The sequence below is a fragment of the Aspergillus clavatus genome, genomic scaffold (assembly GCF_000002715.2).
Source record: "Aspergillus clavatus NRRL 1 1099423829805 genomic scaffold, whole genome shotgun sequence".
Lineage (NCBI taxonomy): Eukaryota > Fungi > Ascomycota > Eurotiomycetes > Eurotiales > Aspergillaceae > Aspergillus > Aspergillus clavatus.
Genome location: NW_001517094.1, coordinates 3,831,941 through 3,845,907, shown reverse-complemented (window position 1 = coordinate 3,845,907; position 13,967 = coordinate 3,831,941). Strand labels below are relative to the sequence as shown.

Below are 13,967 nucleotides of genomic sequence, written 5' to 3'. Positions count from 1 at the left end.
TCACACCTTTTTCGGCATTGGAGCGAAAGGCGCCTGGGTTTCGTTCTTGTTATGTATACTTTTTGTTTTGATGGTTGTTTTGTATCATTCGCCACGCTGGTCGAGAGGATCTTGTACAAATACCTACCTGAAATCGGCTTGATACTTTAGAGAGGTGTCTCCTTCATGACGAAAGCACTTAAAGAGATTGTTTTGGATGATTGTCGCGTCGACTTTAAGGCTCTTAATCAGGAATTTTGATTTCAGACTCTTGTCAATATGATATAAAAAAAGCCTATAGTCACTCTTCTCAGCCGTCAGTCACACGCCAGACCCATATTTCTTTGACACTCTTAGACAATTCCATACAGCCATTGATCCCTTGTTGTCCATGTATCACCCATGCCAGATCACGTGAATGGCCGGAGCTGAGACCAGACGGTTCACGTGACTCAATGATTTCCACTTCGGATCCACGAGTTCTCAATCCAGCGGCCGGGATATCAACGCGTTGACGCCATCGGATTCTTCTCTTGCCTTTGATTTCAATCTTCATCCTTAGGCCATAAGCTCAACTTACCATCCTTAGGATCTACTTTCTTGACCTAGCACAATCACAATGGGCAAAAAGAGACGTGGGCCAACGCTCGATGAGCTCTTGGCTCGTCCATGGTGTTACTACTGCGAGCGTGATTTTGATGACCTCAAAATCCTCATATCCCATCAGAAGGCGAAGCATTTCAAATGCGAGAGGTGTGGACGACGGCTCAACACTGCAGGAGGTAAGTCAATCAAAGTCCAAGTACTTTGTCGAGGATCACTCATTTTTTGCTGACCACGACGTAATCAAGGCTTGTCGGTGCACATGAGCCAAGTGCACAAGGAGCAGCTTTCAGCAGTCGATAATGCGCTTCCCAACCGCTCGGGTCTTGATGTGGAGATTTTTGGCATGGAGGGTGTTCCCGAAGATGTTGTTCAGTCGCACAACCAGCGCGTCATTGCCCAATTTCAGCAGGCGGAGGCCGAACGGCAGGCCGTGACGGGAAACCCTCCTGCGGGAACGACGTCTGGCGGGCAACCGGCGAAGAAGCCCAAGCTTGAAAATGTGTCTGACTTGAAGAAGCGCTTAGCTGAGCACAAGGCCAAACGTGCTGAGGCTGTTGCTGGAGGAAGCAGCGGAGAGGCGACACCTGTGGGAGCCGGACAGACACAAGCACTGGGTGGCTTTGTAGGTCTCTTTCTTCTATGGAAGCTTGACGTCTTGTTCTCATACTAATTGTCTGCCGCTTTCATAGGCCCAATCCCCCCAGAGCACTGCTGCTCCCACGCCCCAATTTACGTACTCGCAACCGTACGGAGGCGCCACTTCTCCTTTCCAGCAATCGGCGAGCCCCGTATATCCGAACTTCTCACCAACTGCGCAAGCACCGTATCCTCCTGTCACACAATATCCACCGGCGGGGTACTCTCCGCAGTCGTACCAGGCTGGTACGCCAGCACAACCTACGCCAGTCTACGGAAGCACTCCTCCACCATTCCCACCCCAGCCACACCAACAAGCTCCTCCCTCGCACATGCCCCCACAGATAACCCCATCGTTTCCACAGCGGCCGGGCAGCTTGCCGGCTGCGCCTAGCCTTCCACAACGGCCTGCTTTTGGGGCCCCACAAGTCAACGCATACCAGATGCAACAGATGCATATGGGCCATCCCATTCCGTCCGGAGTGCCACCTACAGCCCCGAATGGTAGTCGAGCAGAAGCTTCATCGATCTCATCCTCGGTTAACGATCTCGTCTCTGGGGCCGCGAAGGAAGCTGACCAGGCGGCCGCCGCGGCAAAAGCTGGTGCCGGTACTACCGAAGAAAAGCCATCAAAGAAGGACAAAGGAAAGCCGACACGTTTGGTATATTCCGATAACGACACCAGTCCGGAGGAAAAGATGGCTAGATTGCCAAGGTACGCATTTGTTCCTGACCATCGAGGAGAGACGACTCTTGGAGAGCTCCCTGGTTCTGTAGTAGTGGGTACCATCCGGGACTCGGACACGATCTTCGATCCTGCGCAATAAATACTTGAAGATAATCCCTTGCACGGAGAGACGATGAAGCGATCGAAGACCTGCGAAGAAAAAACAAAAACGACGGTCTCTGCTCTGGAAGCCTCGCGCGATTGATCCCTCATTGCGTCTAGTCTCCACGCAGAGGGAACAAAACACAGACTCCAGCTAAGTTTCGATGCATCAAGTTTTAAGCTACATTCTTTTCACCTCCATCCTGCTCGTTGTTCTTTATTTGCTGCTCTCCCCCCCGATTTGTCAGTATACTGCCGCAATTGAGTGCAAGAACAAAAGGAGATTATTTTGAAACTGAACAGGGGCTGCCTCATCATTCCACGTGATGCTTTGTTTCGTTGGCGTGATTGCCGAGTTGGGACCAAGTGAAATTCACCAACAGCGGATTACAATTACAACGAGTCGATGGAGAAGCATTGTGAGCGTGTTGGTGAGTTGGGCTGTCGACCTTGACTGAACGAGGCTGATTTCGCTGGCTACACTGGACTGGAAGCCAGTCTAACGCGAACCCGATTGCTCATATACTTGCGTCGCTGCATCGCATTTGAGCCGGGCGGATCGACATTGAGCCCCGCATGGTCATTTTCCCACTCTGTTACATGATTACTCCTGTAAGTCCTTTAGCAAAGGTAGGCAATGAATCTATCTATTCATACCATACCAACCATAAGACCACAAATCAATGGCCTCATGTCACATCATATTTCAGCCTTCAATATCCTAGTAAACCTAACGTACAAGCGTAACCTCCCGTAACCCCCCTCCCCCCCCCTTTCAGCTTCCCCTATCTATACCCTCATCCCACCGTCCCTAAACCCGCGCAGCCCTCTTCTCGCGGAACGCCAATCCAAACACCACCAGCCCATACGTCGCCAACAAACTCAGCCCCACAGGCACGGGCTTACCCTTCTTAATCGCACGCGGCACGGAACTCCCACCCAGCACAGCGGACGCCAACAGACCGATCTCCGCGCCGTAGGGCTGGCCGTTCTGCAGCTGCAGGAAGCTGTAGAGGTAGAGGGCGCCGACGGAGAGGCCGGCGGCGATGGAGGGGACGGAGCCTGTGCGGGCGTAGCCGACGATGCCGCCGAGGGAGGTGAGGAGGGAGAGCGCGGCGGCGGAGGTGGTGGGGACCGAGGATTGCGACTTTTGGTGGTTCGTTTTGTTAGTTGGGGATGCTTTCTTTTTTTTTTTTTTTTTCTTGGTTTTATTTCTAGGAAGGGGGTGGTGTGGAGGAGTACCATGTTTTGATTTATTTATTTTGTTGGTTAGTTAGTGGTATGGGGATGTGGGATGGTTGTTGTTTTCGTGGATGGGTCGGGTCGTTGATGGTGAGGACTGAGGAGTTAACTAAGGTATGGGACTGGGTTGGGGTTTGGATGTCGGAGCTCCAAAGTCCAGAGTCCAAACTCCGAGGCTGGAGCTGGTTTATTGCCAAATGCCAATTTGTCATTGGCTGTGGGGCGGAGTAGGTCAGCCTCTCGTCCCGAGCCGCGGCAGCATTTTCCGTATAGCTGACAGTGTCATGCCATCTGGTCCTCCATCATAGTCATACTTCAGGTATCGGGCAGATAGAGAGTGTGGGTTGCAATTGAGAACGCAGGTGATAGATATGTATTTGTGCTAAATGACAATGACATCGAGATTCATATACACATGCAACATGCAACCGTAACTCATAAAACATAAAAGGTCAAAAACAAAAAAAGGTTCTTTTAAACATCTCCGGAACAAATGCGTCAAATCGTGAAATGGTATCCGAAAACAAAAATGCGAGTCTAGACGCCGGTTCTTCTTTATAAGTGTTGGAAATTTAGTTAAGGAAAGTGGTGAGTGTACGGTTGGAGTCCTGTAGTAAAAGTGCTTGGTCGAAGTTGATATAGGGTGTAGGTCGCGAGCAATCAGTCATCAGTCTCTTCGTCTTCCGAGCTCTGATCACCTTGGAATCCATCCGATTCCACGACCCAGAAGAGGGGTACGGCACTCAAGGCGCCAAAGACGGCCAAAATCCACCATGGGAGAATGACATAGCCTCTACTGACTCCGTAGGAGAAGGTCGCGCCGACAAGGGCCGGCCCCGCCGCACGTCCGACGGCACTGACGCTCGTCCCGACTCCGTTTAATGTGCCTAGAACGCTGAGGCTGGTGGCCGAGTTGGTCATCATGATGGTGCAGCATGGGAAGCCGAAGATGGTGCATGCGAGCTTTGTGAGCATGAGCATGAACACGACGTAACTCCGCACCGAGGCCGGGGTGAGCGCCATGAAGGGTGTCAGGAAGTAGATGATGGGGAAAATGATGCTGACGACTTTGAGGCAGTTGAGGACGCCGAATCGCTTGGCGGCGGTGGGGAAGATGAAGAATTGCACGAACATGCCGATGATGCCGATGAGGGTGTAGTACATGCCGATTCTTTGAGAGTCTAATCGAATGAGTTAGGAATGCTCTCGCTCACTTGTCACTGAATTACGGAAGAACAAAATGCAACATACCAACTCCAAATCCTCCGATAAACTTGAACGGCAGCTTAACGTCTGGATTCCCATCAAGTCGCTGAAGCGGCGTATGCAGAAAGACCGGAAGCAGGGAGTCGAACGCCATGTTGTGCATCGCCAGCATAGAATAAGCGGCAAGCACCAAGGTGGACTGGGGAGAAAAGACCTCCTTCCAGCTCGGCCTCTTGGTAGCTTTGCCCGTGCTTCGGCTGGCCTTGCCATGATTCCCTAGCAAAGCAGTCCGTTCGTCATCCTCCTGCGTTTCCAAGTACAAAGACTTTTGTCTGCGCCCGGTGCAGCCGCTCGTCAACGCCTGGCCCAGACGTACCCCAACGTCGGACTGATGCTTTTTAGCTGCCAGTGTTTCCTAACGACCATCAGCTAAGTTCCCTCCGTTTCAACCATACCACCCTCTCACGGAAGCACACTCACATGTAAGAACAGAAACCCCGTCGTGATCCCAATAACAAACAAAAGAGCCGACACCATATTCGGCAGCAAGAACGGATATTCCTTGAGTAAGTCCCAATTGCCAAAGATCTCCGGGTGCTTCTCCGCCGGACGCGCCAGCGCCCCGCCAAACGCAGGGCCAAAGATACTCCCAATCGTCCAGACGAGCGGCATGATGCTGAATGCACGCGGCTGCAGCTCCTTCTCCGGCACCATCTCCGCGACCATGGTCCGGATAATGCCCACGTTGCCGTTCATGAAGCCCAGGAACGCGCGCGAGACGAGCAGCATCCCCATGGTCTTGGACATGCCGAACATTAGGGAGAAGATCATGGTGAAGGTGAGCCCGCACAGGATGATGGGCTTTCGGCCGAGGGTGTCGGACGCCGTACCCCAGCTAACGGCCATGGCGGCCTGGCAGCTGGAGGTTACGGCGGAGGTGATGCCGACCCATCGAGCGACTTCGTTTTTGGGGATGCCGATATCCTCGATCATTTCGGGCTGGGGTTATGGTGTTAGAGTGAGACTGCGCATTTAGTGGGGAAGTTATAGAAGTGGGTTGCATACGAGATATGGCAGAACGGAGGTGTACACGACTATTTGGAAGAGAACAAGTTCAGCATTAGGTCTGGTGTGTTTTGGGAGATCAATCGTCTATCAAGTGGAATTTGAATCTGTATCTTTGGAACTGGACATACCAGGCTCGGCGAATCTACAGATTGCTGCATTCAGAACGAATTAGTCGGTTTACTGGAGATATGACTCAGCCAGACGCTACCTACAGAGGATGAGCAGCTGCGAGACAGGCAGCTTGGGAGTTTTCCCAGGCATCTTGAAGGTCTAGTCCGTAGTATACGGAGTACCAATCACTGCTTATCAATAGAACGAGAGAGATCTCGGTACAACCCGAAGAGGCAGATGAGTAACCGAGGGAAGGCAACTTAGAGCATGGGGTGTCTGTGCCAAAGTCATAGACTAACAAACAGACTCGGCGAGAGAACAAGAGTGATCATGAGAAACGAAGCCAAAATAACCAAAGAGAAGAAAAGGAGCGAAGAGCAATATTTAGTTGCGATGGTGCATGATTAGATAACTGAGACTTGAAAGATGTTTTGAGTTCTTGTGTCTGGTGATTGGTCAGCCTCGAGAGTGGGGAAAGCGGATCCTGTTGGAGCCTTGGAGCCTTGGAGCCTGGAAGTTGGAGTTGGAGTTAAAAAGAGGTATACAGGGTACAGATCAACAGTCCAGTGCAACAACGAGAGACTGTCTACTATGCTAGAAACAATCACAACAGGTTCGAGTTCTGTCTCAAGCAAGACATCCACCGGAATTATCACCACTCAGGATTTGCAGTATCCTTCTGCCAACGCCTTCGGAGATTCGGAGTGGAAGCCTTGAATCACTAAGAGTATACGCAAAGTGTGCACACCGCAGATTATTATCCCAGACTCGACATGCATGCAGCAGGTCAGTTGGCCACCCCTAGCCGTGACTCAAGCATATTCCTTGAAAGTTGAGATCCAAGGAGGATCGCTCAGGCCCTTCATCTCATCTATTTTATCACAGAGGACGCGAGAGACTGGCCGATTGCCCGAGGTCAATAGTACCGTTGCACGCGGAATCTTTTCCGGGGCGGATATACATGGATTTTTGTTCGACTCGTGATGTGCAGATCGTTGACACACACTGTATAGATACTACTCACATTCATGGTGGATTCGATTTGATGCTCCAACCCAGATACTTCGCTGTGTGATTTTGTCTTCAAATGTGCAACAGTTTCATGTACTTCGTAACCCAAAGAGTAACTATTGGCCCAACGCCTGCGACAAAGCTACGCCCTTGCCGCTCCCTCCACCTTTGCAGGCCGCTTGATTCCTTGGCCTTGTCAGTTCGTCAGTCTAGAGTCTAGGCTCATGGAATTGGCAGAATGCTGCCGTGCTCTTCCCACAACTTCGCATATTTACTGCAACAGCTTCGTGGCGTCGTCAATACGCTCGCGGATAATAGCGCGCCATTTCTATACATCATCAGTTACCACACTCAAGAGGCACCCCAGTGAAAATCAATGAGACAAACCTTGGCATTCTCTAAGTCACCTGCTTCCAGACTCTCCACCAGGCCGGGATACGTCGCGCCTGAGTATCCCGTCCAGATGCCGGGCGCGAACACCACGTGTTTGTACCAGTTCCTTCCGTCCAAGCCAGGCTGGTACAGGAACTTGCGCTCAATACCCTTGTACTTGTCGTTGACTCCCCGGATCAAAAAGTACAGTCGCACCTTCTTCCACCAGAGCCACCACGGGAGGTTCTCGTCCAGTTGCGAGGTCAACTCTGCGGCTTCAGCGTCGAATCTGGCCGCAGCTTCTCGAAGCTCTGCAATAGCCCGGTCCAAGGGCCCAAAATCGAAAGAAACGTGGTCGGGAAGATTTTCCGCTGCAGGCCTGATTCGGTCCAGATACGTGCCCAGTCCTACGGCATAATCCGTAGCGTTGAAGGCTAGCACGGGCGTCTGCGCCAGCCTCGCTGCGGCCAGAGCCCAGATTTTGGTGCTTGCTTCGTGGTAGAGCCAGTCTGAATCACCGAACCGATCCATCCAGTCGAAACTGTCGTAGTTCGAGTGATAGTGGTACACGGGATCATTCGGCCCGTGGCTAAACGCTAGATCATAGCTGGGAATGCCAGCAAAGTCCTGGAAAGCAGTAAAGTCGCTTCCACTGCCCATCGTGGCGATCTGACCATCCCACGTGTCCCGTACGGTCTGGCCCTTGACCGTCTGATTTGGCGACTGGACCAGTCCCGTCACCTCGTAGATCACACCGTTCAGTAGCGGGCTTGCCATGGGGTTGAATGTAGTTCCAGATGCGGCAACATCGACATTGAGGTATGCGATCGTGGTCTTACTCAGCCAGGGAAGCATATCTTCAACCCACTCAGTAGATCCAAGTAGTCCATACTCTTCGCCATCCCAGCTGGCAAAGACAATGGTGCGCAGTGGCTTCCATCCTGCTTTGAGTGCCTCGCCGAAACTGCGAATGACCTCGTTAAGTACAGCAGATCCGCTGTTCGGATCTCCAGCTCCACCTGCAATCCACGCATCGCGATGGTTACCGAGGATCACAACCTCGTCTGCAATAGCCCCCTTGATAGTGCCAATCACGTTCCATAACGGGGTCGTGACATATTCCTGCTCATTATAGAGATTGATGACAACATCGTCCGGAGAAGGTCCAATATGATACTCCACGCCCTTCGGTCCGAGTTTACCACCCTGCCACCACTTATTGAAGTCCGAGGCTTTGGGGCCATGCCCATTGAGGGCTTTCAGGAATGGCAGCACCTCCTGGTAGGAAATTGGCAAGGAAGGGATCGAGGGGATCGTGTTATGGGGGTCCTGTCGTTCACAGCCAGGTTTAGATGGATAACCGGGAGTGGTAGGGTCACCAGGAGCGATGCCTATCATCACACAACCGGTCAGCGTGGTCCCCCAAGAGTTCACACAGAGCACCGTAAAAGTGATAGAGAAACATACTCAAGAACTGCGTACTGCCTCTCTGCACCGCACTAGGATTCCGAGCCGGACCCTCAGGATACGGCTTGTAGCCATTATCCTCCGTAATCTCACCGTCTTCCTGAGGATCGTCGTACATCACCACACCGACCATCCCGAGCTCCTGCGCCCGCTTTACCTTCAAGCCCCGGAAAATGCGACCATACTTGACAATCGCAATCTTACCCGCCAAACTGACATTGGCATCAACCAAATCCTGGTAATCCTGCACGGTACCGAAATTCGCATACACGAAGGGAGCAGTGACGTTCCCGCTGGCCGAGTAGCCGTGGAAAGTGGGCACGCGCTCAGGAAGCCCACTCGTGTGATCTTCCTCGAGGACGTCTTCCTCCAGGGAAGCTTCAAAAGTAATCTCAGTTTGATCACCGTTTTGCTTTAGCAGAGCGAGACGGTGGTCGACGGGGTAGTTGAGATAGACGTCATAGGCGACGACCTCGGTATCTGTCACGCCGAACTCTTGCCACTTCTCGCGGGTCCAAAGGGCCTGACTGAGATTCTTGCCGGCAAGATGAGGGCCGGCTGTATAATACTTACTCCAGTCGCGGGCCTTGGCGGCGGATGGGGTGTTTTGGAGAACAGCCTGCAGCTCTTCATAGGTGAGGCCGTGGCCGTGGGGCCATGACGTGTATGGGAACGGGTTGGCGCCGGGAAGATACGACCAGATTGAGCCATGTTCGCGAGGCAAGATGGCAGACGGGATGAGGAATAGAATCAGGCCGATGGAAAGTACCAGGCTGAGGGACCAGCTGCATGCCCGTCGTAAGGTATGATGGGGGTATCGATGTCGCTGGGGAGCGACATTGACCACGAGAAGCGGTGTTGTCTCGGAGGGAGCCATGGCTTTCTCCCTCATTGCGACCGAATGAGCCTAGCAGCCTAGAAAACGATGCAGATATAAAATATGGTGATAGTCTAGAATAAAAAAGCTAGAAAGATGCCATGACACGCTGATGAAGAATCGAGTGGGATACTTGAGGGGATGCCCCAATCCTCCAATGCTGCTTGCTTGCTGATGTTATCAGTTCGGCCGCTCCCTCATTAACTCCGCTCAAGCTGGGATCCACAATCCAGTCCACAACATCCACAAGTTCAAAACTAGGTGCCGGAATGCCGTTCCAGTGGGTCGTCTTGGTTGAATCAGTGGATGAGAAATGCTCTGGAGAAGCTTATCAGCCTGCCTAAGTGAGCGCTTTTGATAACAAATGCAAAGCCCCCGAGGCTGTGATGGGGATTCTAGTGCAACATTATTAGTTGCTACAGCATCGCAGCATGACACCATTCAGATCCAGAATGATAGCTTTCGAAGGACCAATGGATGAAGATTCTCATCACATCACTGCTCATGACTAGCTGATCACCAACCTTCTATTCGCGATGCTCATCTCAGTCAGATCCACCCGCAGAAATACAACATCACAGTGACCGATAACGCTCATATAAAATGATTTGATATAATGCTCTCGGAGGTAAGAGACACAAACAAAGTGGTATCAGCCGAAATAATATGTATATACAATCGCTAATTTGTACGCAAGAATGCAAACCGGCAAAATCGTTGCGTTCAATCACCGATAACCTCCGCTTCGTCTTCCACCGGGATCGGAACCACATCATTCAAGGCAAAATTCACCTTCTCGCCGATATCGATACTCTCTCGCAGGATCTGCCGCGCCGAATCATCATTGACCCCCATATCCTCTTTAACCAGCCTCAATGCCAGTTCCGGAACCAGCACGGCTTGAGCGTAGCCAACCACTCCGGCTTGCTTAACAATGTGATCCTCTGTTGCTAATCGACGGAGCTTGCGAGAGAATCGCGCAGTGATTGCTTCAAGCCTGTTGCAAAGAAAAAATAAAAATGGTTAGTTTAAAAGAGACTGGGGGACCGAAAGGCATGAAAGACCACCATACATTTTGTTAGCTCCCCGGGTGCCGTAGTAGCCACAGCAAATTGTCTCTAAAGCGTCACCCGCGAGCGTGAGACGGAAGTTCTTGGCCTTGCCCGCTTTCAAAGTCGTGTCGAGGACATTCCTGTAGTACGAAGAGCTATCCGGAACCAGGATCTTGTCCAGGTCATCGAAATGACCCTTGATACGTCCCTCGAAGTTATCCCAGTCGATAAACGGTAAGCCTCTTTCTTTCCACTCTTTCGCTGCCGTCGTCTGTTGATGTGATTCGCAAAAGCGCTGCTGTTCCCGAACTCTTTGTTTGGGTTGCGCCTTGAACTTCATCAACGCCTCGGGGTCCACTGACTTCTTGCACCATGGGCATAGCGACGGCTCGGGAGCGGCTGGCTCTGTCTCATTCCTTTCGGAGAGAAACATATCTTCCATGAGGTCGAATTCTTCGAGCATTGCCTCGGAAGCAGAACTAAGTGGCACGTCCGTCGAGTCGTCGTCAGAGTCGAAGATCGTAGGTATTTGCGCAGATGATGTGACTCCAGAGCTGGTCGGTGGAAAAATGAACTGCGGTTCCGTAGCAGCTTGGTTCTTGGCCTCATCCTTAACTTCCTGCGAGCTGCGAGCTGCCTTGGGCTCCGGAGCACTGGAGGAAGGTGAGGACTTCGGCCGCGGGGAAGTAGCATTGGAGCTCCGCGCCTTCCAGGAAAGCGAGTCGCGCTTCTGCTTCGATAGATAACCATGTTTACTCCTCTTTTGGCTCCTCTGCGAGCTCTGAGAGAACAGAAACTCTTCCTTTTCCGCCTCTCTCTTAGCCTTGTCGGCAGCGTCTTCCGCGGTTCGTTTCCGGCTCGAGGGGGGGGATTCGGAGTCTAGCTTGTGCTTCTTCCCACGGTGTGACCTCCTTCTCTGCCCCATTTCACTGTCGAAATCCTCGAAACCGGGCGGGGCCTCGTTCTCCTGGTCATCGGAGTAGGTGCCGGGCGAGCTGGCCGGTTGGGCTTGTATATCCTCGTTATCGCTATCTTTGCGTAGGTATGAATGAAGCGATTTCCCATGATAGTTTTTCTTCGTTAGCCGAATCGAGGCATGACTGGGGTCACGACTAGACCGAGGAGTGACCATTGTGAATATTTCGATGCGGACCGCTCGGGGTGTACGGTATGAAAGGCGTCAGCAGCGAAGCTGGGAGGTCAACCGACAATCTGCAAAAAAGACAATTGGCATTGATGACTGTAATTGGGAGTGTAAAGCGAGGACCTGTGAATTCCCTTTTCTGGTTAGTTTTGCTGTTTTGGGTATGGTCTCTCGATACGCCGTCTTGTAAACACCGCCTGCATTGTGACCTCCAGTATATAAGAACTGTCCCCTCGCTGTTCTAACCATCCTCTCTCCCAACTTCTTCTTTCTCCCCAATTCCCCCAAATATTCTACACCCTTCCAGTCGCTGCTGTCATTTCATCTGCCCCTATGGCTACTACCAACCCCCTCTTTTTTTCCCGCCGTCAGCCTTGACCTGTCATTAAGCTGGCTAAGCTGATTATCTCCCCTTTTTTTGCTTCCAGTGAAATCATTCATATCCTAAGGAAAAAGGTGCATTGCCTGATTATCCTCAACTTATAGTAAACCCTGTTAACTTAAGAGCTATAGTTCCATGGACGGTCCTCTATATTATTTACTTAACTTTCCCTTCTAAAGGAGTAAGACGCAGATACTATAACTTTGAATAACTCTAAAGTTAAATATGCCTTACTACCGCCCCCACTCCCCTACTCTTTCTAGTTTCTATAGTTACTAGTTCTAGCATTATATTTAACATGATGACGGCAGGTTGGATTCTTGATATAGCGTCGTATATCGAGATACACATTTTGATTATGGATATGTATCGAAGACAATGTCAACAACTAGAGAAAAAGTTCGTATCTAGGTTGGAGAAGGGACTTAACCAGGTATCATGCCACCCAGCATCAGAATTTGGAAAACCCCACCACATATCAGAGTTAGGGAATGGCTGCCAATTCATAACATCTTGCTTAAGTATATCCCACAACTAAAGCAATGAAGTGGCGGCTATAGTGTCTATTAGTTTCTGCCTAGCTCCTTAGGAAAGCAGCTCTTAATGAAGGCTTAGCATAAAATCTGAAGTCATAGATGCTGTATGCAGAGATGCATGCGTTATTTCATTAAGTATTCTGTTTGGAGTTAACCTTTGATTCAACCAGCCCATATTATTCCGGTCGGCTTGATTTTCGTCACCATTTGGATGTTGAACCAGTCCTTGTTTCCAAGCCTGGCATCAGGAGGCATGGATTCCTAGAGTCTGAGCCTAGTTGCACATGTTTTTGCAGAGGATCATCAACTTTAGGCAACACAGAAGAGGATATGTCCGCTGATATTATTAGGTGAGTTGTAGGGGTTAAGTGAGCTAGGTATCTTACCATCATAAGTAATTTAAAACTCACTGAACTATTTTGATAAAGACACTAAGACATCTGGGATCTAGAAGGACTTGAGACTATTCAGCCCTGTGGATAATTATATACAAGGGATTTTAGCTTTAGGCTCAGGAGGGAGTATAAGATTAATAAACTAAGGGAAGTCTTTAAAACATAGGTGAATAAAAGCATTTACATTTAAGGCAGTAAATACAGATATTATGCTTGGTAGATTAGATCTTCTAGATTCCTGCAGTTGCCTCCTAAAGAGCTCCTCAAGCACTAGTTGCTTCAAGCAGAATGGCCTCTTTCTTGTTAGATTCAAGTTTAATACTTGTGAGGTATCTTCTAGCAAGTCCTGGTCTTTTCTTAATAAGATGGGAATTAGAATATTAAATGCCTTCACAAGGTTTGCTAACTCGTGTAGGTTCTCTAGCAGCAAGTTAGTAGTTTATATATTTAAGGCCTATTGACTGCTGCGCAATCCCCCTAAAAAATTAGTTAATCTTCCCAGGGAGTTTACTACCTTCCACACATCAGATATCCTTAATCCTATAGTCCCTTTTCTCTATTCTTCGTGCTTTTATAACATCTTTTGGGCGATCTCTTAAGAATATATAAAGCTACTAAAGGGTATCCGCGAATGATTTAAATAATTTATTCAGCTAGGATACAGGGGATTTAGGTTTAGATATTAGATCTTAGAGAGGTTTAGAATCCCTAGTGCTAGGGTCTGTAGGCCCTGCTTCCTTCTCTAAATCATCTAAGAAGAGCTGACCAGATAGTGGTGTATTATGACTTGTTGTATTACTATTCTTACTATTAGATGCTTCTTTATTACTAGACTGGCCTGAGCCATCTAAAGTAATGGAATATCTCTCAATCTAATGGATATATATTTGCCTCTACAGTCACTGATAGAAGGATTATCTAACTTAAGTAAGAATATTAGGTTTTATTAACAGAACTAGGCTTCCCTCTCACTTTTAATTACTTACTTATATCAGCCAGTATTAATAACACCTTGTTATAATGGCTCTGAAGATCCTCAGTTCTTGCCTTCTGT

The 13,967-nt window shown here is 49.9% G+C and overlaps 5 protein-coding genes across 5 annotated transcripts, besides 1 other annotated feature; 1 reads left to right on the top strand and 4 right to left on the bottom strand.

Annotated features, from left to right (window-relative positions):
* Positions 1-598: 598 nt before the first annotated feature.
* Positions 599-2,048, top strand: ACLA_030900 (putative C2H2 finger domain protein; the record flags this gene model as incomplete). The annotated part of the gene is made up of 3 exons (XM_001269782.1): positions 599-761; positions 831-1,207; positions 1,275-2,048. 3 exons carry the CDS (start codon positions 599-601, stop codon positions 2,046-2,048), a joined length of 1,314 nt encoding a protein of 437 aa, XP_001269783.1.
* An 813-nt stretch (positions 2,049-2,861) lies between these two features.
* On the bottom strand, positions 2,862-3,504 carry ACLA_030890 (TMEM14 family protein; the record flags this gene model as incomplete). Its single annotated transcript, XM_001269781.1, has 2 exons — positions 2,862-3,197; positions 3,403-3,504. The coding sequence occupies 2 exons, from the start codon at positions 3,502-3,504 to the stop codon at positions 2,862-2,864; spliced, it is 438 nt and encodes a 145-aa protein (XP_001269782.1).
* A 448-nt stretch (positions 3,505-3,952) lies between these two features.
* On the bottom strand, positions 3,953-5,827 carry ACLA_030880 (MFS transporter; the record flags this gene model as incomplete). The annotated part of the gene is made up of 6 exons (XM_001269780.1): positions 3,953-4,473; positions 4,544-4,913; positions 4,979-5,497; positions 5,564-5,592; positions 5,695-5,718; positions 5,779-5,827. 6 exons carry the CDS (start codon positions 5,825-5,827, stop codon positions 3,953-3,955), a joined length of 1,512 nt encoding a protein of 503 aa, XP_001269781.1.
* A 338-nt stretch (positions 5,828-6,165) lies between these two features.
* Positions 6,166-6,189: a microsatellite.
* Positions 6,190-6,959: 770 nt separating this feature from the next.
* ACLA_030870 (M28 family metallopeptidase) lies at positions 6,960-9,419 on the bottom strand (the record flags this gene model as incomplete). Its single annotated transcript, XM_001269779.1, has 3 exons — positions 6,960-7,016; positions 7,076-8,451; positions 8,528-9,419. 3 exons carry the CDS (start codon positions 9,417-9,419, stop codon positions 6,960-6,962), a joined length of 2,325 nt encoding a protein of 774 aa, XP_001269780.1.
* Positions 9,420-10,127: 708 nt separating this feature from the next.
* On the bottom strand, positions 10,128-11,588 carry ACLA_030860 (RTC4 family protein; the record flags this gene model as incomplete). Its single annotated transcript, XM_001269778.1, has 2 exons — positions 10,128-10,401; positions 10,477-11,588. The coding sequence occupies 2 exons, from the start codon at positions 11,586-11,588 to the stop codon at positions 10,128-10,130; spliced, it is 1,386 nt and encodes a 461-aa protein (XP_001269779.1).
* Between the last annotated feature and the right edge of the window lie 2,379 nt (positions 11,589-13,967).